This window comes from Opisthocomus hoazin, chromosome 12 (genome assembly GCF_030867145.1).
Source record: "Opisthocomus hoazin isolate bOpiHoa1 chromosome 12, bOpiHoa1.hap1, whole genome shotgun sequence".
NCBI lineage: Eukaryota > Metazoa > Chordata > Aves > Opisthocomiformes > Opisthocomidae > Opisthocomus > Opisthocomus hoazin.
The window spans coordinates 14,410,049-14,436,958 of record NC_134425.1 but is presented as its reverse complement, the minus strand read 5'-3'; the positions used below and the strand labels follow the sequence as shown (position 1 = coordinate 14,436,958).

Below are 26,910 nucleotides of genomic sequence, written 5' to 3'. Positions count from 1 at the left end.
CCAAGGAGCATCCCAGCTATCTAGTCCCACACCTAGCCAGGCTGCCTGTGTCAGTGAAAGTGCACTTGATTGCAAATGTCCCTGTAACTGTCTTAACACCCTCTGAAGAACCAGGGTCATTTGCCTTGGCAATTTTATAAGTTCAATTAGGGTTTTCTGATTTAATTGCACTGTAACTGTGACACCGCTTTTAGTATACTTAGTATTTACTTTTCTTCTTCTGTACTTTTGCTATGGTATACTTTCAGTGTACAGTAATAGGTATACTTGTCACTGTGCCTGCATCAGTGGCTGAAGAACACTGAGCTTGACGGGGAGGCATTATCAAGGCTTAAACAAACACTTCAACAAAATGAGAAAATACACCCAAGAACAACTACAGTGTTTCTCATCATCTCACTCAAGAATGAGGTCACTTACACTCTTAAATTTGCTTCTGAACTACAGATTACAAATTTCTTCCAAAAGCTTAGTTTCGCTTCTTTGTTCCGAGTAACCTCAGTCATATGTTTGTCAAAATATTACTTGTGGCTATTAATTAAGCTCTGTGTTTGTAACAGGAGTACATACACAGCTTCCGTTTGCTTTTTCTCTTATCAGTATATTATCTGGTTATTTTTTGTATCTCAACCTTGCTAACCCTTCACGCAGCCATACTGCAATTTACTCCAACACCAACAAGCCAGGAAATTGCTGGAACTGCTCGCACGAGTAAGGACCAAGGCCCACACGGCTTCAGGAACACCAACGCGTGCCTTCCTGACGCACACCTCATTTCTAAAAGCCAACACAGAAAACGGCATCTTGTTAAAACCCGGTTACCTCACATCTCAGTGCTGCGCACCCCGCTCCTTCAACCCTTCAACCTACTACACACACTTACCAGTTTCTTCACTCAAGGACTTAACCACACTTCTTCTTCCTCAAGCAAAACACGCTTACCTACAGCGATTCCAGGTGGACCTCCCATCAGACCCCCAACAAATGCTGTTGCACCAGCCAGCAGTGCTCCTTGACCAGAATGTCTGACAGCAGCTTTCATCCCCTTCTTCTGAGCGAGTTGGCACAAGAGCTGTATCACATCGTCAACACTGATGGGCATCGTGGCGAGTTAAGATCCTGGAAAAGATGTTTGAAGTTATCCTTTGATAGCTGCAACAGGAACTAAAGCCTGCTGCTGCTGAACTGTAGAAAGAAACAAGAGTTCAGGAGTCCGTGACACTAAAAGGACAGAGGCAGAGCCAATACAGTGAGAAGAAGAAAATTACTCTCTCTTTCATCTCTAGGAAAAGCAAACCTGTTTCCAAAGAGCTAACCGTTACTGAAACTGCAAAGGAAGTTGCAGAGTAGACCAGAAAAATCTGGTTTTATGAAAAATTCCAAAGACCAAAGAAGGGCAAGTACCAGCGACTAAAGACTTAAGAAAGTTTCAGTCTAATTCTGCAGTACATTGCCTCTGCCTTCAGCAACTGCCACGCGCATTCAGCATTACGCACAGCTCCAGGAAAAAGACAAAGCAGAGCCTTCCTCCACCGTAACCAGCAGGTTACAACTGACGAACCTGCCAGGTATTCTCTCCTTGTCCTACTTCTTGCCACAAATTAGTTGTTTGTTTCCACATATCAGTTCTTCTCCCCATTTTGTTACGTGCTTAAACACTTGCAGGCTGGTCTCTCAAAGTGATCTGGTTCACCTTCTGCTGCTCACTGTCTGAGACCCCTCGTTTCCGCAGAGGCCCACAGAGCGCGTGGCTACCCGTGGCTGCTGCTGCGGCCACCGCAGACAAGACAGGCAGCGGGGATCCGGGTGAAGGTCCCAGCCCCAACCCTGCAGGCACAGGAAGCCACGCTCTTGCACTAAGCACAACCCTGAGGAAAGGCACACAAACACGAACTAGTCAAAAAAACCAAACTAATACATGGCAACTTTTTGGAATCTCTGTATATTAAATATTCTTTTCCCAACACTGCTTGCCTTGTCACAGCAGGCAAATCAGGAGGCATTAGAGAAGCATACACGTCTCTCAGGTGCCAGCAAGGGTACTGAGCAAGGAAAGAGGCAGCATGAAAAGACAGTACCGCTTCTCCGCTTTAAAAAAATAAGAGCCTCCCCAAAGAAAAAGATTTTACCTCTTCTTTTGCACCTAATGTTTGCAAGTTGCTTGAATCAAACTTCTTAGAAATGGTTACTCTACTCTCACTTTTGTCACACCATTACAAATTTCTTTGAAAATTTCTGGTTCAGAGGAAGAATCCAGGTGCTCAGCCAGGCAACTTTCAGTGAGAACCTTTTGTTAGCCATACTCTACAGGCCATGAATGCAGGATATTTTGAAAATACATGAACAACTTGCAGCATGCAGACTCCACAAAAGAGTCTGACCTCCCACCAGGATAAGCAGTCACCAAAAAAAAACCTTAAAATGAAATTAAAAAATACCAGCAGACAGACAGCTAGCTTTAGGCTCAGGAAATCAAACAAGAGGCTTACAAAGCTCTGCATCTGCAAACGTCTAACACCTCACACACTGGGAAAGTCTGCAAGAAGCCAACGCCAGAATGCAGAGCACAAAGCTGCTGTTAACATCAACCCAACAATCAGAATCACTGGCCAAGCAGAACAGGACGATAAGCGTGTTTGAAAATGCCAGTGAACTCCAAGGGAGCAAGAATCCCACCCCAGGTTAAAAGGAACTCTAAGTTTTCTGTGTCAGAGGCAGAACCAGATGACAGCCAAAAATATTTATAAACTTTGGTGTGTAACTGACAAGTAAACAAAAGTACAATTCGCTTCTAGCACCAAATTATTTTCTACAGAAGCCACGCAGACGTAAGAAACCCTCGGAACACAGAATACTGGATTTGCACTAATGGAGGGACAGAAATGTCAATGACAACCATAAAATTGGGCCCGGCTTTCAGAGGTGCTGAGTGCCCACAGCTCCTACTGACTTCACACGGCACTGAGAGTATTCAGCACTTCAAGAAAAAAAAACAAAACAGAGTTATGGAAAATAAAGTCGCTGAGAAACCAAGCTTTGTTGTATGACAGACAGACCTTCCTGCTTTGTTCTACTGCAGTTCAGTGGCTGCTTTCCTCTTCTCATTGTGATCTCCCCAAACACTCACCCGAGATGTTAGACTGTACTTCTCTCTGACTAAAAAAGATGATGCTCGTTCTTTCACCCCAGGGACTGGGAGCAAAGTGAGCAATAGTCCTGTTCTACCTGTCCAAAGAGAATGATAACATTGTGTTTGTATCTCATTGAACCTACAACCAACAGGTTTTACTAAGAAGTACATTCCTCTCAGAACTAGTTTGCTTCTTAAGAAGACAAATGCCATAGAAAGAAGTAAAACTACAAAAGGATCACATCATACCCAACTCACTGGAAGTGCTATTAATGCAAACAGTAGAAGAGTGTCCACAGATTATTCTATGGTGTCAGCCTCATTCAGCTCTTTCCTATTTAACATACCCTTCTCATTACCCCACTTTCCCCTTCACAGAATGATGACTTCCGACAGGCAAAAGCCCTTTTATCCCCTGGGCTCACTGTGCCACTTACAAAAAAATGAACAACCTCCACATTGTCCACACAGCAGATATTCTAACCAGTACATAGCCTGGCCCACCGCTGAGCTGTCCTCATTGCTCCTTACAACCTCCTGTGGAGCTAACAGAGTATACTCGTGTGGGTCGATGGCCTTGCTGGACTTGTCGATGCCAAAGGAAGACTTGCTCGGACTCTTGTGTCAAGCACCGAAGAGTTAACGAAAGGGAGAGGTTCAACTCGAACAATGAATTTCTCGTATCTTATCAGACAGAAGTAACCGGTGATGGCCCATCACTACCAACTAAGTGACACCTGGGGTGCAATGAAGGGTGCACAGCCAGATGTTGCTTCAGTTCAACAACAGAAGGCCCCCCCATAAGCACAGTACTAAGCTCCCTGCCTGAGAGCGTGCCAAACCTCTGAGTCCCACTTCTGACAACACCACACGTTATGCCAAGAGCCAGTCGACACATAATGGTTGACTCAGTCCCACCTCACCAAGATCTACCAAAGATTTATCAAAAATCTAAAAACTGGCACTTGAAAAGCCTGCTTTGGAGGAGGGGCCAAATGAAAACCCGACCTGATGGACAGGCTGACGGGCTTGAACCTCTCTTCTTCCCCCAAGAAGGGCTGTCTTTTTGGCAAGAGTCATGCCTCTGATGTTGCCTGGACGTATCCCCAAGAAAATATTATTAACTACAGCGCTGAACTATTGACTTCAGCTCCATTTTTGCAGACAGTGCATTTATCAGCGGCAATCCCGAATCTGTGATACCTGTTGCTTGAATAAATTACCTCTTGTTTCAACTTTGCAAGACTCTCAGTGAAAGTCCCTGGGAGGGCTCTGACAGGCAAACGTTGACTCTGGTAAATGGCTACAGACCTAACCCCTTAGACATAGACCTTTGCCCAAGTCTGGGACTAGGAGTGGATCCAGCTGCACCCAGGCTCCTCTCTGAGAAGGAATTTAGAAAGCAAGGGGGTCCACTCTGAACCTCGTGACTCAATGGGAGGGCTTTCCCCCCTTGCTGCTTATCAGACTCCCTGAAACCCTTTAATGTGACAACTCACCAGTAAACAGCTCTACAAACTGCCTGTACATGGAAAAAAAAAAATCACCTACCGGCCAAATTCCAAACCCGCAAAGCAATGCGGACATAGCTCTAAATCCTCTTACCAGGAGCTAACTTTTTTTTGGTGGACACTGTATGGTGACAAGCAAGAACACGGGGTGAGAATCTCCATACAACTGCTAGAAAGTACACACGTGATCTGTGTAATCTCCCAACTGAAACTTCACGACAACAGCAAACATTTGCTCAAGCACAGATGCCCAGGAGATCACCCAGGACAATTTCTTCTGTGTCAACTGTACATCAACAGCTCTATGTTTACTGCAAAGTTTATATTAAATACAGGATCAGCACTACAGCAAAACCAAACGCAAAGTACTCGGCAACTGAGACAGACTAAAGGACACAACTTCACAGACAACAGCATGCGCAAAGATCTGACCTGATGAAGAAACAGGCCTGAAGTTCATTAACTATTTCAACAGCAGCTGGCAGACAGGCAGGGAATCAAGATACTCCTACCTGCGAAGGAAGACTGTCCTGGACATCACTGGTCCATATGCACACTGTTGGCTTGAGTAGCATCTGTGGTCCTAAATAACCACTTTCTGAAAATGCTACCTTTAGAGCCCAGTCTAGTATCTAAAAACTGCAAGGCAGGTGGTCTGTCTGAGTTAAATCATGATTGGCATCAGAAGCCAGGAAAACTTGGTTCAAATATACCAGTTTTAACCCTGCTCTATGTTTGTAATTTTCAGTTATTTTGCTAAGGAAGGGTTCATTCCTCCTTATTGGTGTAAAGATTGAAACATGCTGATTGCCATTACAATCTCTGTATCTGGTATTCTCCCAACCATGAGGATCAACTATGTCTACAAATATTTACTGTAATAATATAATTATGTTGCAGACTATACATTTCTTCAATGCTCAATTTTTTGAGCTTCAATTTTATTAGGAGATGGTAAGACACTCAAGTATTTGCTAGGCAATCTGAATTCAACTGAAACGCACAAAAGAGCATTTTAATATTATATTGCAAGAACTGCGACCTTAGGAGTGTTACTTACTTTCTTCTTTTGCGCGTTTATCAAAGCATTTAATTGGTTTATTTAACAAGAGAGGCAATGAATTTACCCATTACATGAACAAACTACTTCTAGGAATCTAAGAGCTGATTCTGCTAGGCTCTTGGATGCCTAAAAATGCACGTAAATATTCACTCCTTCCACCAAGACCAAAGGCAATGTGGGGCCTAAACTGCCTAGGTGCTTACGACACCTCGCTTACCTGGGCCACTAAATTTCAAAGTATCTCTGAAAGACTGGCCATAACTCCAGCAGTCCTTAAATTCTTTTAGACCTACTCAACGTCTTTTTAATTTATAAATTTGGGGTGGAATTTTTTTTTCCCATTTCCTAGCCACAGTATTCGAAAAAGCAGGAGTTTACAGGCCATTTGCATCAGGTACCTGATACTGAAGCCAAAACAATCAGACTTTCAGCTAAGAAAGCAAAAAGAGCGGACACCTGGAAAACACGCAAATAGCAGAGCTTGCTCCCCCGTCGAGACAGCTGGCACAGCACATCGCAGCAATATCTTCAAAATCTGAACTAAGCTTGAACATTAAAGATGCTCTCCCTGACTCACTACAAAAACATAAACTTCAGCTCATTAAAATTAATCAACATGTTCTGAATGTTTTAAGATTTATCAAAATCTTTATGACTGAAATAGGCTGAGCATAAAATGTAATTATAAACTCTTTCAAACAGCTGAAATTTAATTACACTCCAGATCTTTCTGTTTATTCTCCTACAACGCCCATTTCAGGTTTCCTGCCGCTGAAACCCTGACACAGCCGCACCGCAACCCGGGTAAGAGAGACACCAGAAGCTAACGGGGCGTTCACCCCGACCCAGGCATTTCTGGGGCCCTTCGATCCGCACCCGAGCGACGCCCCCAAACCCGGGGCCAGCCCGGAGGCTGGAGCGGCGGCCCAGGCCCGGCCCCGGTCCCACACCGCCCTGCCGGGGCGGCCCCGCTCCCCTCAGCGCCCGGCCGCTGCAGCCGGGCTCTTCTGGAATCTTCCCGGCCGCCACGAACGCACACCCCGCCGGGGCCGGGGCCGCCCCGCTGGGTCGCGGAGGTGACAGCGGGGCCCGCCCGCCCGGCCAGGGGCGCGCACCGCCGCGGCCCTTCCCGCGCTCGCTCCCTCCCGGCCGCTCACCTCAGCCGGCGGCGGGTGCGGCGGCCGCCTCACCGGAGGCCGGGCAGGAAACGGCTGCGGCGCCGCCAGCGCCGGGGGAGGAGAGCGGCCCGGCGGGGCGACCTCGGCGCGGCCCAGCCTCCTGCCCTGCCCTGCCCCGCCCCGCCCCGCCCGGGAGCGCTGAGCCCGCGGCAGGCCGCCCTCCCCTCCCCTCCGCTCCGCGCCGGCAGGCCTCGGGCAGGCACCCGGTTCCGCGGAGCCGCCGCCTCCTCCCGCCGCCACCGAGCGCACTCCCGGGCCGGCCCGGCCCCCTAGGCGGGCGGCGCTCCCTTACCGGGCAGGCCCAGGGCGGAGGCCGGGCGCGGTGCAGGCGCTGCCCGGGGCGCTCGGCACAGCGCGGCGCGGCCCGCGCGAAGGACGTCAGGGAGCGGCGGGGCGTGCGCAGGCCCGGCGGGGCCGCCTGCCGCGGAGCGCTGCCGGGCGGCCCCGGCCCTCGCCCGAGGTCCCCCGGGGTTCTCCGGCATCGCCCGCATCCCGGCGTGCTTCGGCCAGCCGCTCGGTGAGGTACCGGGACGGCACAGCTCCTCAGCGCCGGCACGACCTGCGAGAAGCTGCTGCCTGGTGTTAGAGATGCCGCCGTTTCCCAAGAACGGGCTATTAACAGAGGTTTTTGTTAACTAAGCCTTCATTACGATTTCGTTTCTGAGCTAAGGTGAATGATCTCCCCGCAGCTCCTTGTGGAGAAGATGAAAATGAAAAAGCAGGGTGAGGAAAAGGAGCAGGAAAGTAACTCAGAATTCTTGTCCCTTTCCTGTGGCTGCACTGGGGACTTCTTAACCTCCCCGTGCTTTATACGATCACATAAAACAACTCTCTGTGTTACAACTCAAAATGTTACAGGTCTACTGGTGCTCTTGATTTTTATGACCTGGATGTAAAAAGCAAATGTAATTCCTGAAATGAGCAAAGAGCCAAAATGCCATGTACATTTTAAAAAGTAACACCCCGAATTGCAGCTGTAAGCAGCTTTCCAAGGAGCAAAATTAAAAATTAAAAGCAGTTAAGTCTGCCAGCCATTGAAGGAGGCAATTTTTATCACTGTCCCAAACTGAATCATTACTTCACTAACCCCAGTAAAAATAAACACACGATATTAGGGCTACACCAGCAGGTATTCATTAGGTCTATTTTTTGTTTTCTGTGGTAGAAGTTACTAAAATGAAAATGTGATATAAGTGCAGAGTGTATCCCTTAAGGATGTACGCGCTGCTGTAAATCACAACTGCACTCTCAGAGGGATTTGACTGTTGAAGTCAATGGGAATCTGATTATTGCTATCAACTGGATTAAGATTTGATTCTGTACCTAGTTACCAGCCAGCATCTGACGGCACGCCTGTCACTCTCCTTGGTGAGCATTAACCGAGACACATGCATCAGCACACCGCGCATTCCACCAAACATTCTGCGAGTTTGGGCTACGCAGCAGCACAGCAGTCCTGATTTTGGTCCTCCTGAAGCGGCAAGGCCTGCGACAGATTTCGTGGGGGCCGCGTGTGCTGCCCGGCGGGCTCCATCTGCCGGCTACGCACACCCCGCCATCGCACGCCTGCCACTCGGGACAACATCACCCAGACGCCCCAGGGACAGCTCTGCGCGCTGTGTTTGCTTGTACAGGACTGCGCATTGTGGCTGGAGCCATCACTAATTCTAGCATGTATTTATGCACATTTCAACGTCCACTCAACAAATAATTAGTAACAGAGATAAATGTTCACATGCTTCTTAATTCTAGGAGTTGACGGAGTGAGAGCAGTTCAAGGTAGTCCTGCTGCACACCGGATCCTGCCAATAATCTCACTGTATTCACTGCAGTACGCTGGGCTCTTACAAATACTAGCTGTTACTGCTATTCCTTTATCGTAATTCTCTATCAGCATTGATTCAATACTTTATTTCCTTTATCGGGATGTTTTATGTCTTCTTCCTCCTCAGGTTACTAGGAACTCTACACTTTAAAAGTCAAGAGGAAAAAATAAAATCCCTTTCACTCCCCAAAATCCTCAAGTCATCTCTCAAAAGCAAGCATCAGAAACCAACAGCAGCAACAGTGCACTGGCATTCTGGTTTGATGAGCCACTTGGCAGATTTCTGTCAAGTCCTTTCCTAACACATAGCAGAACCCAAAATAGCCACCAGCCAGTTCAGCACGTCCTCAGCATGCTGGGTTCACTGTGTATTTTCACAGCTTTTGACACACTAGAAGACAGGCCAAGGGGTGCCAGGAATGATTTCAGCTGGAGCCAGGCTGTTGCTACCAACAGAATGATTCACTCTGGCTTTCAGCCTGCTCCTTACAGGGTCTTGAGAAAATGCCCAGCGGAAGCAGCCTCGGCCTGCAGGAACTGTCCAGAAATACCTGATGCAATTGTCTCAAATACCCGTTACCTTCACAGGAAACCATGACAGATTTTTAAGTTGAGGCGCTTAATCTTGTTGGACAGAAAAAAGTTGTTTCTCTAAATTTTCTTCTGTGCCAGAGATTCCCGGAGAAAACACAAGGATTAGACAACTTAGATGAAGACAGACGTAATTTCATCATTTCATCTAGTCGCACTTTTTTTTCCCCTTAAAAATCTTTAAATTTCTTATTAACACAGTGGCAGGGAAAAAACATTCAAAATTTGAGGCATGTGCAAATAATATAGATGCATTTGCCTAAGTTCGCAAAGCACCTAAGCCTACTCTTGAGATTTCCCTTTCGTGCCCATGTGTTAACCTGGATATGGGTGAGGGTGGTTTAATTTACAATGTTACATCAAAGGAAGAAGAAAAGAGGAAAATGGAGGAAGTGTCTTGTGTTCCCCAAAAGATGTGATGGGAGTGGTCCACAGAGAAGAAAGGGGATGGAAGGTCTAACAAAGCAGGTTTCTAATCATATCCAAGTTTAGGAGGTAAGAGATTGCTATCGGTTCCCCCAGGAGTCTGGGAAACCCTATGCTGCAGTGAAGAAAAGCTGCTTTGCTTATCCCTGTCTAACGTCTAGGGCTCTAGACAACCTACATCTCTCCCTGGATACCACAGAACCCCGGTATGTATGCTGTTACGGGGTCACGGGAATAACAGCATCTGTTCTGAAAGCGTCTGCTACTTCTGCTTCCTATTATATTTATAATTGGAACGTTCCTTTCTTGACAACAATACAGTTTTAGGACTTCTGAGTTCCTGCTATTATACTCTGGATTACCAAGAAAATGGTGAGCTTCACAAGATCAAACAGGGCACAACCTAAATTGAAAGAGAAAAGGAATACAAAAGTAATGCTACAGCATTTAAATCCATAAACAGAGCCACTTAGTAAGGGAAATTTTGCAACTGCAGAATGGCTGTTTAAAAGGAACGGTGCTTTCTCCAGAACTCTGTACAATGAGAAAAGGCAACATTTCAAAACCAGGAACCTAAATCCGATTTTCATCTATTAACACTCTTCACCGCTGTGCCTGCAGGTATAAATAATAGCGTAAAAATGACCGAATCACTACAGGAAGACACAATAGCAGGTTAGAGATCCGCTACAAGCAAAGCATATGTTTGATGGCAAATCTTTTCCCCGTTTCCTACATTAGATATTCATCAGGGTCTGACTTCTAATTGGATGCAAATAAAGGATATAACAGGTTTTTGCATATGAAGTGAAGATAGAGAACATCTGTCTCTTCACAGCCATTCAACGTACCTTATGTGACATTAAGCAAAGAAGAGGTTTGCCTCATCAGCTTGTGAGAAAGGGTTTGAATTTGAAGAACAGTGGGACTGAACTAAATCATTCCACCGCTGCTGTAAAAGGCACTTCTTTGGTCTCCCCACACACTCTCAGATGATAAAATGACAAGTTGGGCAAAATCAGTTTCAATGCCAAAAAGATGGACTACTGGTGCAGAAGGTCACCAAACACTATTAATCGCCTATATCATCTCAGTCTTGAAAGACGATCCAAAAATATAGGCTGGTGCTTTGGAATAAAGCACACATTGCTAGATGGCACTATCCAAGCGAGCTGTTTAAGATATTATATCCCTAACCGCAAATGGTGTACCAGGCTCTTATTATCGTAGTCATTTATGCTGTTTTTTTTACTTTCTCAGCAACCTAATTCAGTAACTGTGTTTACTGGTACAGTGTAGCCATCCTGTGACCTTTTCAGAAAAAGCTACAGCAAATCAGAATGTAAAAGTCAGTGTCCTGAAATTAGTTTACATGTTTATATGTTATAGCATGTACGAACACTGAAGTGGAAATAAAATCCTGGTTAAAAAACAGCTACATAAAATACCTGCAAGGTTTCCAGAGAGGAGCTAAAAAAGAGACAACCTCCTACAACCAGCTCCTCCACTCCTACTCTTTTGCAGAATGTATCGAAGGAAAGTGCATCTGAGCTTTCTTCAAATCTCTAATTAAAGGGCATACATAAAGTAGACAAAGTTAAAGTAGATCGAAAAATGCATATTGTAAATTCAGTTAAGGAACAAAGCATTCTAGTATCAAGGACGGCAGGATGACATTTGAAGGTGTCTGGCATAACAGCAGTGATAGAGTTCCATGCTGGATACTGTTCAGTGGTATGAGAAATGTGTACCATAACCTGTTGCTTCTGGAGTCTGAGAATAGTAAATCTTCAGCTACATATAATTCTGACCCCAAACACAGAGTCCTTTAGAGACACAAAGAGTAAGCGCAAAGAAGCTGACTTAAGTCCCATCAGAGTCAAGGGTCCTCAGCTGACTTCGCTTCCAACCATACACCAACTTCACGGGTGATGAATGAGAGCCTAAATTTTACAAAGCTGTTAGACTAAGTTTCCTGTCCTTCTGGAACAACTCTCTCCAGCCTTCTTGGGTCCGAGTTCTGATAATGTGGCAGGAAAGAGAGGAGCTTGCAGTCAGCCAGGTAGGGTGGAAGAGAAGAGGCTGGCTTGTAAAGATTGCACTGCCCAATTTTCTCATGTGATAGGTTGGAGGCAAGAAGATGAAAAGGTGAATTTGAATCACTCTCCACAATGATGAACCAGACCCAAAGCTTCCAGAAGTCACTGCAAATACTCAAGCGTGTTACAATGGGATCTTCAGACTTACAGTTTAGCACGTTATATTTTAATACTGCCTCCTGGGTCACCTCTCTGCTTCGCTTGCAGTCATAAGGGTGTCACCATTTGAGATCGCATATGTGGCTACAACAGGGTTGTCTAAAGAGCTATTGCTAAGCTAAATGAAGAGCAAGGCAGTGTTTATACCATATTTAACATAATATAGGCTTTGGAAACAAAAAGAACTGGAGTTTGCAAGGAGGCCCTTTCCTGGCTCTCTGCAGACGTCAATTTGGTAACCACTGCCTTAAAAATATCAATTACTGTCTCAGGAGTCAAAATGATGTGTGTTCAAAACCCGCAACAGGCATAATTTATAGAAAACAGCTAATATCAAATGGCTTTACCTGCAACAGCGTGCATATACACAATCATGAGACACAAGTGCCACTAGAGTAGAGGGCATTGACCAAGCAGATGACTGAATGCTGGGAAGGGAAAGAAATGGGCAGCGCCTTCTCTATGATAAGTTCCAGGGGATCTTTCATTCTGCCCTAAGCAGACAAGCATTAAGTTCTCAACAGTCTGCTGAAAAGACTCACAGCAGGATGTGCCAATCTTTATACCATGGAAGAAAAAAAGGCTAAGATTTTGCTGCAATTAGAATAAACAACTGTCCTTAATTTCTGTCAAACAGTAGATGTCTCCCTTTGCCAGTATATGAAACGTGCGTAAAATGTCGTTAGGGCACACATCCACAGCCAGTATTATTACTCTTTTTATCAGCTTACATTCCCATCATGCCTCGCAGAAAAATCCATGGGGGACGAAAGACAACACTGAGTCCAAACCCTGAGAACAGAGCCCCATGAAAGCAACAAATTATAAACTCTACTGAGGAGATTTTCTTGAGAAAGATCACAGGTCTTACGCTTTAGTCATGGCCCGTTCCTTTGCCAGCAGGTTCAGGGAGAGTGATCTGTGAGAGCTAAGTGATTTCTTTCAAGTAAGCTGCTCACGATGACTACAGAAACCTCAAGGATTACAGTGCACAAACAATGGGAGAAAAGCTGCTTCAAATAATACACCCAGACAATGGAGTTGCCATTCTGGTAGCAATGCAAAATATGGACAGGGATTTAAATGAAACGGGTGATATCTGTATACTTTGGAGGGCTCACGTGTGCCAAATTTGGCAGCATGAGTGTTCATATTGCTTGTTGCTCCACCCCTCGAACAATGAGGCTAAACCCCATATGTGCAGGAGTTGGTAGAGCACAAGCAGTTTTGCTAATCACGCTGCATGCAAAAGCAAAAAGACAAAGGAAACTAGTAATGCTTAGACTAGCATTGGGGAAATAATTAAGCATGAATGAAATATTGTATGTGGATTTGAAATGAATGTTCTTGGAAACAATTGTGCTGTTTCAGTTGTTCTGCTTTCCCCCCCTAAGTTTCACAAAGTAATTTGCATGTCATTTAAATAAATACCATAAATTATTGGAAACTTTTTGTTTTTATTTACAGAAAACAAAATGCTCATTTCCATTATTGTTTGGATTACCTGACAACAGTGAAATGCAGAGGTCTGGGATGAAACTTGTCTCTCCCCAAAATATTCCAGATTTCTCATGCATGAGTGAGCCAGAAAGCAGGACCCCACTTTTAGCTTTGCCTTACACAGACAATTAATGTTCTGTACATGTAATGGAGCTACAGGATCAGATCTTCCAGCTGAGCCAGGCTGGAGCTGCAAGCTGCTCAAGGGTACTGGTATCGGCTGCCTTGCACTTGTCAGGGTTTCATGGCCCTTCATGAAAATAATGACAGCCTCAGCATTGCTTGTCTGCTGGCAAAACCTCCTTTTTCTGGGACAGCTTAGTTGTTTGCAGCTTAAGCACACACTGCAAACATAGGCATACTGAACTTGCACAGGCTGCCCAAGTGCTTGGCAGTGTCTGCAGCGGAGACTCGGTACAGCCTCCACAGGCTGGGAGGTTCGGACACTGTCCACTCGTGTTTCTCTGATCAATTATCTGTTTCTCTTTGAGAACTCATAGAAGGGTTAACTTCCACCACTGTAACTTACAAGGCCTACTATCTTCTCTGATGCTCATACTGTTCTCAATTCCATTCAGTGTTACCCACGTGTCAGCAATCTGATTTCACTTCTGATAAATATTTCCCTGCCCTCTTGACTATTTAATTACACTTCTTTCTCAGAGTCCTTAAACCTGCTTTCTCCTCTCACTCCATCAGGGGGTCAACAGCATCTAATTCAGAACCCTTGCCATTCTGTGCATCCAGACAATTGTCAAGAAATCAAATGACTGAAATACAGAAACCCAGAAAAAGGCGAGTATAAGGTAGCCTAAAAAGTTAGGTATGCACACATGCCTCTGCAGGATCATATGGGGCCTGTTGGCCACTGAAAACTAAATATAGGTACCGTCACCTGGAAAACCAAGTGGCCTAAACATCTGCAAAAGGAGTTGAATATCTAGCATAAATTTTAATATTCTGGCCATAAGACAGTAAATGATCTTTTGGGCTTCTGACCTGTGAAGTCTGCCTACAGGTTTCCTCCACAATGCTTCATTTACATCTGGTTGCTGTCCCCATGCTCTCTCCAGTTTAAAAGGGAACCCAACAAACACTCTCCTCTCTTCTCACACAACAGGGTTGCTTTTCCTCATAGTCTGTTGTAAAATACACCCAACATTACAAATTGTAAACCATATGAACTCATTATATAGATGTTCTTTTCACAGAAGAATATCCTGCAGTCTCAGTTTCTAAGGCTGTTTTTTGTTTTACAAACCAAGGGATTCACTTCGCTTCCCATCTTGGATAAAGGCATTTACATTCCTGGACTTTGCTTAGTGGAGTCCTAAATTTTGCTTCACCATAAAGGAAGTAAAAGTGAGTGGGTCTAACTTCATGATTTCCAGATATCACTAGGGTGTGCTGTAGATCATGAAATTTCAGTAAAGCACAGTTAACACAGAAAAATCTAGCTGCCATACTAAATATTTTAAATTGAATACAAACATAGAAGCAACTCAAGACTGACTCAAATTCCTTTTGAAACAACATACACACTCAAAAGAGGTAATATAACATGTTAACAATTTAAAATGTTTGTTACACAGGCTTGGTAAACACAGTACGGTACACAGAGAACTAGAGTCGGGCAGAAAACCACGTGCCTAAACTGCACGCACATAACTAAAATCCAGGCATGCAGCCTGTTGGGAACTGAAAAAACGGGACTAGAAACAATATCCATAACAAACCAGGTAACAAGAAGTAAGTGACTCTTTATGGAAAACTTGCTTTGAAAAGAAATTATGAGACTATTGAAGTCACTGGAACTCACAAGGATAAGGCCTGGGGATGCAGAGATGGGGGCTGAATGGTAATTATTTATACCAATTAAGGCATAGAAACAATGGTGCTGAAATTTCCAGTGAGGGTAACAGTAGAACAGGAGACAAATTCATCATAGGAGACTGCACCTGTCAGGTATCAGCTCTTAGTACGAGGGTGCCCAGCACGGGGTGACACCGGGAAGGGGACTACAGTCTCTGCAAGAAGGAAAGCATCAGCTTCCACGCACTTCCAGTCCCCACAGAAGGTGGGAACCCTTGCTACAACCTACACCCTACCAGCTGCTCAGCTCGTGCGCAGAAGCATCTTCCCGCTATTGCACCTGTAACCTTCAGCCTAGGAAAGAAACATACATCCTGGCACCCCATCCTTCAGTGCCCGCCAGCTCCCACTACAGGCATCGCAGTGGTGGTGGGATAACGAACCCCACACAATAAGGATGCTGAATCAGAACAGTTTTTAAGCACATGCTTAACTTTAAGCATATATTTACACAAACAACCACAGACTGAAATGCAAATTAAAAACAAACACCTATTTAAACACAAACAAAAACTTAAGTGGTTTACTGTGCTGAGGCCCCAACTGTCAAGACATCACCAGTATGCCATAGTTAGTGGTAAGAGCAAACAGAATTATCAAGTGATGCTTCAGCAGACTATGAACCGAGTTTGGTAGTCTTATACCATGAACCACACAGTCATTATTATAGCAATTTGTATTGCTATTTGTAGCATCCAGGGAACCCCAATCAGGGCTCTATTGTGTTACAGACTGTACAAGCACAGAAAAATAGGATGGCTCTTATAATGAGTACATCACAAGCCCCACTACCATAATTAACATTGATTAGCATCGATGCAAACAGCATGGGAAGACAAAGATTGAGCCAGTTTGGGAGCAGAGGTACTCTCTCACTCTTTAAGGTGGCTTTTCTGGTTACCAACTGCAGAACAGAGGGGAGGCCGTGTCAGTGGGGAAGGCTGCAGGCTCCAGCACTCCCAGTTGGCAGCTCCCATAAGCACATTCCAGGACATGGGATTCAAAGAGGCATCTTTGTCACTTACAAATCCAGTCTCTATCACAAGCAACTACATCACACAATCCTGCCCTTAAAATTATCAAGATCCATTACAAACCAGTTCAGAGTGCTTTTTCTTCCTACTCAGGGCATACACATCTGTGTAAATGCTACTCAGGTTGGCTGAAACAATTGGACTACACTGTGTATCTTTATGCATCAACCTAAATGCTAAAGAAAGACTACTATTTACTGTCACAGATCAGTATTAGTCTGAAATGGAATGGCTAGAATTGACATAAAACATGAATCTGACTTTCAGAGTATGTAAATCAACTCCAGTCAAAACACCAGTACCAAACTGGCTCCCTGATGTCTGAACAGGCATTTCACTTACGTCCCCTGCCCAGCATTTGTTAGTCTTTGCCAGTACTGTTGTGAAGCTGTATGATTGCAACCACCACCATCAATTCTGATCAAAAAGGACAGCTGGCAACCTCTGATCTACTTAATGTATTAGAAAAAGACCCAAAAAAGCCAGATCCAGTTTAAATGAAATCTCAAAAGAGTGACCTTGATGGACATGGGATGTGGAGCTGCATGTAATAAACTTCCTCCCTCCAATACACAGCCCTTGCTAGATCTGTAATTATCATATGCATCTTCTCATTCCAGGCCAAAGGCATTTTCCCAGGTTTGCCTTGGATACTAAAGCAGTTTTTCCTCTCCAACTGTAGGAAAGAGTGTCTACAGCTCTGTAATGCCAGCAAAAAAAAGATAACGCTTTGAAATGGATAGAGTGAAATCGTAGGGTTGAATATTTTGATTGTGTTAATGAAACTAACTTCATTAACCAAAGAGATTCAAGACCCGAAATTTTCCTATGAACCATCCTCTCCCTAAAATGTTTCTGCACGTTTTTATTGCATAATCTAACAAAATACAGCCACCTTGAATTTCACTTTCACATTCAGTACCATGGAAAATATATCTACAGAAAATACATCCACACTAGAAATTTTGTTCAGTTCTCCTTCACATCACTCGTCATAAACTAACCTGAAATCTGGTATATCCTCAGACTTGCACGTCTCAAGAATTCTCACATGCATTAAACTGAACATGTATGTAAATATTTGTGGGATTATACTGTAGCCACAATTTCAAATGCAACCGGGATATGTTTACGTGCTCAACTGCAGTTAGGTTCCGGTGTTTTGCTACTTTTTGCTGTTCTGGTGAAGTTTCTTAATTTAATTTTTTTAAGATACTTCCTGCAACTTCACTCACAGGGAAATGAAAAGATAATTCTATAAAGCCTAAAAATAAACTTGGATCTGCTAAAAAATTCATCATTTCACTCCCAGGCTTCCACCAGCTGGGCTCGTCTGCTTTAGGCTGGACACCCTTGAGAGCTACAAGCACTACCTATAAAGATGAGCAAGTTTACATGAGAACGATGAAGAGATCAATTTTTTTAATCTTTACTTTGCCAAAATACTGTCCGGGGTACTTATTACTGGAAGACATTTCTTTTTGGCAATTTCTCACTCATTTTCAGTACTGTGCTTATGTTCTTTGCAATTTGGAAAGGTAATGTTCAAATACACATGCTTCTCTATGTGTACTTCTTTCAGGTTTGCTCATTACATTCGTTACACTATTTAATTCTCAAGGATCTACTGGAGATACAGTGAAGACCCCCTGAGCACCAGTTAAGAATAAACCTGTAATGAGAATAAATTACACACACATATCAATTGCTACAAGTCCTGTAAGGAGTGAGACCTTTCTACAGAAACATCTGCTGCAGAATTAAATCTGATATATTAATAAAAGCCCTCCCCACCCAAATCAAACAATGGAAGTATAGTTACCCAACCAGTTAAAAGAATAAACCTCTTAGATAAATAAATTTGTGCTACACCAATTTATGTCACTGTGGTACTTCAGGCAAAACCTTTTAAAGGAATAGATTTACTGTGCATACAGATCTCCACTGGGTATGTGTAATTATGCAAAGGAAAGGCATTACTTTTAAAGTGGATGAATGGCTGATACTTTTTGATTTACTACTAGAAACAGAAAAATGGTAATGGCATGAAATAAGCATTTGCAAAACCGTTTTGGCAGACAGAAAATGTTTGATTTACCTAGGGCATCCATCAGGTTCTATATTTTAGATCAAAGCAGATAAATGGAAAGGCAAATGGATATTTGGAGAAAAAAAAAAATCTACTGCTTTTCTGTCAGCCCTGCAAGTAAGTTAAATGTTTGGAGGGGAAAAAAGCCCAAGGCTCTTTGCATGGAAGAAAGTCATGATTCATCCCTGCTCTGGCAACTACAGCTTTCTGTATTAAGCCGGAAAGGTGAGAATTGCATGGAAGTAGTTGTAACTTTCTCATTCTGGTCCTGATTCTGAGAGGTGATCTGAAGGCGGCTGGCAAAGCTCAGCATTTCCATCTGACACTGGAAACGGATAATGCATACCCTGGGTCATATTTTCCCCTCAATTCCAAGTCGTGCACTCTCTTTTTCTCTCCTCTTCTGGCTTGAATTCACATTGCTGAAGAAAATACGTTCCAGTCAAGACACACACCCCCCAAAAAATCAAGAACCACTGCCTTCTCAGATCCTTCTGTGTGTAATAGGAAGGCACACTGAAGGTACGATAAGCCTGACTGGACAATTATCTGTGACAAGACAGGAGACTGAAGAACTAAAAAGCAGCTTCTTCCCACAGCAGAATTCTTTCTAGAAGTTCCTAGTGAAAAGCATGATTTCTGAGTGTGCCATGATCCTGTTCTGAACTCCTCCTGTAGCGAAATGCATCACCAGGAGCTGTGTATGCATTGTGTCCAACCCTTAAAGCATCCCTAGACCTGCGGCACACGTGTTGCACAGATGGTCTGAACGTACACAGTAAATCTGAAGTGTCTGAGACATCCAACTTTTTGCGCTTGTGAAAATCCACAGGAGGGCACACACACAAGAGCCCCAGCCACATGAGATTTACTGTGCATGTGCACACCATGTGCAGTGGGCAGTTCCACTAAGTGTCAGATTTGCTATACATGCACAGTAGAAAGGATTTGCTCACGTCCCAAGAAAAGGCTGGGATTACTAGACATCTGGAAATCTTGACCAACATACAGAATCCTTGAACATAACCTCTCAACAGAATGTCTGGCTGGGGAAGGACACGTCTGGAGAAGTGCAACATCTGCCTGCACCATCAGGAAATAACGCAGAGTGGGATATGGCCTTTCCAGCTCTCTCCACATCATTATGCACATAAGCAGCAAATCCATCAGCTACTTCTGCATCCATTCATTCTATGGAAGAGTTACCCAGCTCTTCAGAAGCCAAAGAGGAAAACTCATGTCTTTTTCCCAAATAGGTAAAATACCCAGCAGGACTTATAATGACACAACACCAGAGAGCCGGGTGCTCTCTGGGATACTCGCTTCATACATTTATTGTAACAAAATTAGCAGATATCTGCTCCTGCTGATGTATGTGGTCTGTGCTTTTAACTCAGTAGCTTATCCTTAGACACCGAAATACTGGAACAGATTACCCAGAGGGGTTGTGGAAACTGTATCTTTGCAGACACACAAAACCTGTCTGTACAGCATCCTGAACAACCTGTTCAGGTTGACCCTGGTTTGAGCTGGAGGGGTTGGACTAGATGATGCTCCTTCCAACCTCCACCATTCTGTAATTCTGTGATGAAGATATTTCCCTTCAGTTTTGTAGATGCCCTTGCCTTCCACAAAGTAATTTGTTGATCGTACCTCTACCATAGCCATGGTTACCACTGTACACAGAGACCTCAAAGATTCTGCATTTGTGGAGTGGGCCAAATCCTCTACAGTGATCAACAATAAAATGACAAAAAAAAGAAGAAGTTTCACCAGCAAGAGAGAGAACACAGAAAGACTAAGCAGGACAATGTTAGCCCTCTGCTGCATTCCAGTATTTGTGACTGGCAAACAGCCCTTATACATAAGGCTTTACATACACAGCTCCACAGATAAGATGAAAGCCAATGCATCTTCAGAACAGGCTCAGCAAGCAGCTTCCAGACCTCTCTTGCCTATATGTCCTCCAAGGTCCCCAAGCTTACCTTTGGTTATGCCCCTCTGAAATCAACAGCAACCCTACTACAGACTTCCACATACATAAACCCTTCAAATCAAGACTCAAGACTACTGTAAGGCCATCAAATGCAAAATGCATGTACACATATAACACTCAATGTACCTATGCGAGCTGAAGATTTGTGCACATCCAGGCATATCTGAAAGTTATACACTTTGTAAAAAAAGTCATTGCAAGCTTCCATGCAAGGAATAAAATAAATGTTAAAATATTGAGCTAGAAGTAAGGCCAGACTGTATTTCTCCTCCTGTAATAAATCAGCACTGTATGTATATACTAAATCCAATCCCTTGATGTGTCCAGTTTCAGTGATAAAAACTTAGTGAGCAGGGCAAAAGTTATTGGGCAGAGATCGATATGCTTGCTTGTTGTCCTTGATTGGCAATAATGCGACATTTTCTCCTTGACTGTAAGAGGCGCTTTTGTGATTTGGGAGCATAAAGAAATTCTGTACTTGACAGATTTATATAGTAGGAATACGCTAATGTCCTTTGACCTGCTTAAGAATAAATACGACCTACCAAATTGTCATTTTTATGGGTATTTACAACTGAGGCACTTTGTAAACCTAAGAACTAATATTTCCCAAAGGAAATCTGTGCTTTCGAATCTTGATAAATTATTGAAAAATACAAGCCACTACCAGCCCTACAAATTTTCTCTTCTATTTTTTCTATTTTTAGTTACATAGGCATTGTCAAAGCAGATTGGATCACTGATCTATTTTAGAGGGTATGTTGCTGCAGCCATGGCTAGTGCTTCAGAGGAATCCTATAATATTTTTGGCTATTTGATCAAGGCTGTGTTAAAAAAAAATTATTTCCTGAAACTTAAAGGTTTTCAGTGTCCAATTAAAATATTAGTCATATAATTCTTTAAACTCTCAAACTACTATTAGAAAAGTATTGCAAACTATAATTTCCACAGCCCAAATGCCACCAGCTGCATTTGCTCTCATGAAGGCTTCAGCTGATACTTTAAACAGATACTGCAAGTTGTAAAATAAGCCATCTTAGTTCACCCAAACTCCATTGCTTACCACCTCATGGGTGTAGTGCAGATAATCTGTAAATTTAATAACTCATTGCCGACCAACTATGTGCCTAGTTTCTTAATTCTGCAGGCCAGGTGACCCAGGAAGCCTTCACTTGATTTCTGTATCTCAGCTCCACTTCACCTCACCTACACACCCACTTGCCACATAAATTTCTTCCATCACCTTTATGCTGTCTCTGCCCCCAGAAGCTTTCAGAAAAGACAACCTAACTACTCACAGAGGAGAGATGGAAACTAATGAGATGAGGGCCTCTACCCTTCAAAATCTTCCTCTGGAAGATGACAGTGTGTGACTATACGTCTGTAGCTTGGTCTTAGGGAAACAGAACTTTTTGACATGAAACTGATTATTAATATTGTCAGCCATAACAGAATAGTTGAAAGCTATTTTATCCTGATTCTCCAGCTGAAAGTTGACAAAAAGTCAACGCTATTCACGACAGTGCCTAAGACATGAGACTTGCAGTATTTTTCCAGCAGAAGCTTATTGTTTCTCCTCTTGGTTATCTCCCTGTACAACAGTACAGATCCTCTCAAAGATTTTCAACACATCGGATTTTGACTAAAGCATCATGACGTGATGTTCATCTCTACTTTTGCTCCATTTCTAAGGGCAGCTGCTTTTCTATTTTTCTTTGCGCATCTGTGGACAACAAAATCTTTTCTCTATTACAAGAATGTCTTCATTAAGTCAGTTTCTGCCTTCAGCTTATTCTTAGTCTTCTGCATACTGTAATCTATGTATATGCACAAGAAAGACTTGAGAGGCAAACTGAAAAAGCAGGAAGCTGGAATAAACAATGAGGCAGGAACTGCGGGAAACTTCAGCATCTTTTCTTGCCCTTACTGTGCAGCCTTCCTTTTCATCCTTGTTTACTGCTGAATTTGGGATTCCTCCTACATTTGCATGAAATGAGAGTTCAATGCCCTCTGTTTTGTGACCTCATTCTGATAGCAGTATGACACAGCACAGCTAATACAGTAACTGCAGCACAAAGTCAAATAATTCTGAGTTTAACTACTATCTTGAACACTGAATTTCGTATCAGATTTGGCAAATTTAGATCTCTAAAGTTTCTTGTACACTTAACTTACACTTTCACATTTAATGTTGTTCACTAAGTAATAAAAAGGTCCTAAACACCCACTGATTCATCAGCTCCTACCCTTTACACTGGATATTCCATCTCCCTTTGCACAGGTTATAGGACAGAAGTAGAAGTTGCATTTTAATATATAAAATGCCCAATAACCCAGCAATCCACACAACCAAACAGCATCTCTGCCTCGTTCATTTCAAGGGCAGCGACATCCTCTGGAAAAAGAAATCATTAAATGCTAATGTTTGCTGTCTGACACAATTTACTTTGTGAAACAATGAAAATTTGAAAGTGACAGGAAAGAGGGAAGTTAAATACAGACAGAGTAGTAGTTTCAGCCCAAATCAGCAAAATCCCTTTTGACATCTTGAAAGAAAACTACCTGTTAATAAGATCAACAGATTTTTAATCAAGATAATTACCCTCACACATCTTTTCCTATCCTTAAGTGTTTAACAAGAAACATCTTAAGCTCTCCTTACCTTTAACACTTCTAAAGCTTCAAACTGTAAGCAAAGAAACAGACTATGTTGTGAATTGCAACCCTTTTGCCTCATGTGAAAGACTTTCCTACTAGCATTGCAGAAAGACTTTTTACTCCCCAAAATTACCGATGCGTTTAAAGATTGGGGTGAAAAAGCATCTACTACTCTCAGCATTCCACCAGAAACCATCCAGCCTTACTTTTAGTTCAGCTGCTGCCTCTGTTTCTTCTCTTTGCTGCAGACCTACTGAGGCTGACAGGAAGCAGTGGTGGTTCTCTGCCTGTCAGCAAAGCACAGGGGAGAAAGGAACTCATCTATGAAGGCTGGAACACTTCAGCACCCCAAAGGCATCAATCTGAGACAGTCCACAGGCAAGTAGTCACTTTGCTAGCTCAAGAATAATCCAAGGAGAGCATTTAATAGATCTGTCTGGACCTGAGTAAATGAGTGTCAAAGTCTTTGACAGATGAAGTCAAGAATATGCACGCAGTCAGGAAACCATGCAACATTTTCACCTTAATATTGATCAAGTGTGGACTTTTCAACAGAAGATTCCTAACCAGTCACCATATGCGAACAATGTGACTGAAGTTTTTAGTCGTAACGCAGGTCTTTAACGAACATCCGAAGGGAAACAGGCTTTTTATCTCTAAAATAAGTGATCAAAGAATCAAACAATCCTTGTCAATATGAGTCAAACAGTGGTTAAGAGTAGGGAAAAAAATGGAGACAAGTTCCATAATGCCTCAACACAAACAATTTCTTGTAAGCCCCAGTACAAGCACTGGTTCTTAAAAAAGCAAGGGGCTATCTGGGTAGGTTTCCTTGACATCTCTGAGGCAGGAGTCCAGCTCTGTCTCTCTCTAAAGGATTTTAAGTTCTGATGGTATTTCTGCAGCAGGGACTGTAGAGTGGAAGGGAGGGTCAATTCTACTACGCACCATGGCATGTTAGCCCACAAAAAGAGTATCTCAGCCCAATTCTCCACCCTTTCTGAACAATATATCATTTAGGTTGCATAGACAAGTGCTGCAAATGTGCAAGAAAAAAGCCAGTTCTGTACCTAAACTCAATTTCTAAGTTCCTCAGCACAGCAAACACTGACTGGGTGTGAGGGCAAAGGTGCAGGAATTAAGTGAAGTTTTTGTTATACAAACATTTAATGCTTTCTTTTTGAAGACACATACATCTAAATCTGCTCTTAAACCAAGGAGCTGTGAATTCCAAGCCTGGATTTTGCTACAGATCTCACCACTTAATGCTGCAATTATCCTGCAAAACTCCAGCTTTCATTTAGGGAAAAAGTGTCTCCCTAAGCACACTTACCAGCAGAGATGATCTTGGAAACACAACCTAGGTGTGAGCTCACAAAGTCTTAACTGAAGAGGCTGCAAACAAGATGACACTACAGCAAACATCCCCATTCACTTCTCTCAAGAGAACCATGCAACACAGCAATCTGTCAGACTCCAAGATTTTGGTAAAGCCAAATATTTTTATTTCTTTCCTGCTTCCTGCTTTGCCAGGACCTGCCTGCAAGTCTTTTATACTCCTCAGTTTTCCGCCAGTGAGGAGCTGGTTGGAATAAGTGCAGGAAACAAGACCTGGACTCCAACTTGTAAGCAGGGAGTCTGCACAGTCAAAATAATGGGATGAAAGAACAGCCTAGTGGCTGGATCAGCTGCCTAAATGACACAGAGAAGAATCTCTGAAAATTATCTATAAATCTTACAAGCTTACCTATTTTCAGCACCAAATAGGTAAAAATCCATTTGTCTTATTAGGTCCAGATAAAAATACTTAAGTTTTATAAATGGAATGAAAGTTTATTAAGATTTACACACTGATTTAGACTACAAAGTCTATTATTACCAGTGAATTTTATTTATCTATAATTTCACTAAAGAGACCCCCATCACACTAGGTATCTTTCCTGTACTAAAGGTGATACTGAATTTTCATGTAAAGTCATTTTGCTACACAGACACTTACACTCTCTCTGCTGATTCGTAAGTTAACAGTGAGAACCACACGTGAAGATCAGGTGTGCAATTACAGCTATATTTTCACAATCTATTTTAAAATTTATTCTGCTCAGCACAGAACAGACATAAGTAAGTACAGTACCATGCAAAAGCAAAACCTGAGAGAAAGAAGAGATCCAACAGGAAAGGGAGGCCACTATCTGACATTTTAAAAGGGCAAATTGAAAGCAATCAACACCCAACAAAATGCTCAATGTAGGATGAGGTGACAGCTTAGGATATACTTAGGATACTGTAATGAGCCTAACAAGTGCTGTGTGTTTTAATGTAAATTGACACAAGATAATCTCTTCACATATTTAAGTGATGCACTTCAAATTAATTAATACATATTTAACAGAAGTCTTCTTGAACAGCTGTTATTTACCTCTGGAGTTTCTACACATTAGCACTGCCTGGTTTGTTCTGCTCTGAAGTTGTTCATGCTCCAAAGTACTTCAACAACTTGGGCTGTATAAAAATTGAACACCCGTCGCAAAAGAGACAGCCTTTCTGATAACTTAATATTTTTACATTAAATATTCAAACACTTTCTGAACAAAAGGTCAAATTCTACTTACAGCATCTGGGTGAAACAGGCAAGCAGATGCTTAATGCTGCTAGACAAATACTTTCTGCACGAAGAATGATAAACAGTTGGCGATCAATCACTTTTCCAGGCTTTAAAATCAGCTTTCCTTTACTTCTGTTCCCTGATTTCTGCACTTACCACTCATATATAACAATACAGCCCCAAATTATGGCCTGTTCCTTCCATAAGCGCTACACAGTGGTGTGTTAAATGAAATCTTGACAGTGAAAGTGCTGTCTACAGTATTCATTGCATGTTATGAGTATTACACCAACTCATTAGGGTCTTTGTCTTACAAAGACTACTGCATCTGACATGACTTCATCTCAACCTTGCATACAGCATTGAAGTAGTTCTCACTTACTGCTCTTTTTATTCAGATGAAAACCCATTCAAGTTCCAGTCACTTGAGTTTTTAGGATGGGAATGAGTAGAAACAAATTCAAGAAACATGTTGGTGACACATTGTATTTTCACACTCAGCGATGAACATGACTTTTGGCAACTGTAATCAGTATCTTTAAAAATAATTATCATCACTGAACAATCCTCAGAGTATCGGTTGTAGTTTTCAGCTGACTACTTGAAGATGTTTACTCCTCGTTGGGCACTGGAACACTGGCTAGTGCTCACTGCTTACATGTCAGCCTTTCTAGCTTATGTGTTTACTGAAAATAACTTTCAAAGTTGCTAACAACTGTATTAGAAAATATCTGTTGAGACAATCGTCGTTAAATCTTCGTTGCAATTACGTATGGAAATTTATGCGACTTGTGGAAGGCCTAAGAACAGTCCTAAATACACAAAGGTGAAAAATATGTACAGATTTAAGAACACTGATATTACTGATACCTATTAATTATTTTTTATTTAATGTGGTGTTCTTCACAACAAAGAGGACATAAGATGGCACTCATTACTCAGGCTAAGAACTTAAAGACAAGCAGATCAACACTTTACCTGGTAAATGTGCTGTAGGTGAATGAGTGTGTGGAAGACAGATTTAGAAAGCATCTTCATGATCCTCAAATAATTCTGCACTGCCTATACCAGCAGCTTGGAGTTAGAGCTGCAGATGCAAGGAATGAGGAAGATGACCTATATTTCCCCCCACCCCGCAAGCGTGGCTGGTACGTGACTGGATTAGCTTTCAGCC

At 42.8% G+C, this 26,910-nt stretch overlaps 1 protein-coding gene across 3 annotated transcripts in view; it reads right to left on the bottom strand.

Annotated features, from left to right (window-relative positions):
• Positions 1–26,910, bottom strand: part of C12H19orf12 (chromosome 12 C19orf12 homolog) — a 42,343-nt gene that overhangs the window by 7,543 nt on the left and 7,890 nt on the right. The window contains exons 1-2 of one of the 3 annotated variants that reach the window (XM_075433376.1): positions 7,175–7,262; positions 943–1,119 (exon numbers count right to left, since the gene is read on the bottom strand). In XM_075433376.1, coding sequence (XP_075289491.1) covers positions 943–1,102 — 160 coding nt within the window. In that variant the 5' untranslated portion in view covers positions 1,103–1,119; positions 7,175–7,262. Of the gene's footprint in view, positions 1–942; positions 1,120–6,861; positions 6,996–7,174; positions 7,263–26,910 lie in introns of those variants that run through there. The other 2 variants (XM_075433375.1, XM_075433377.1) reach the window with 2 other exon arrangements.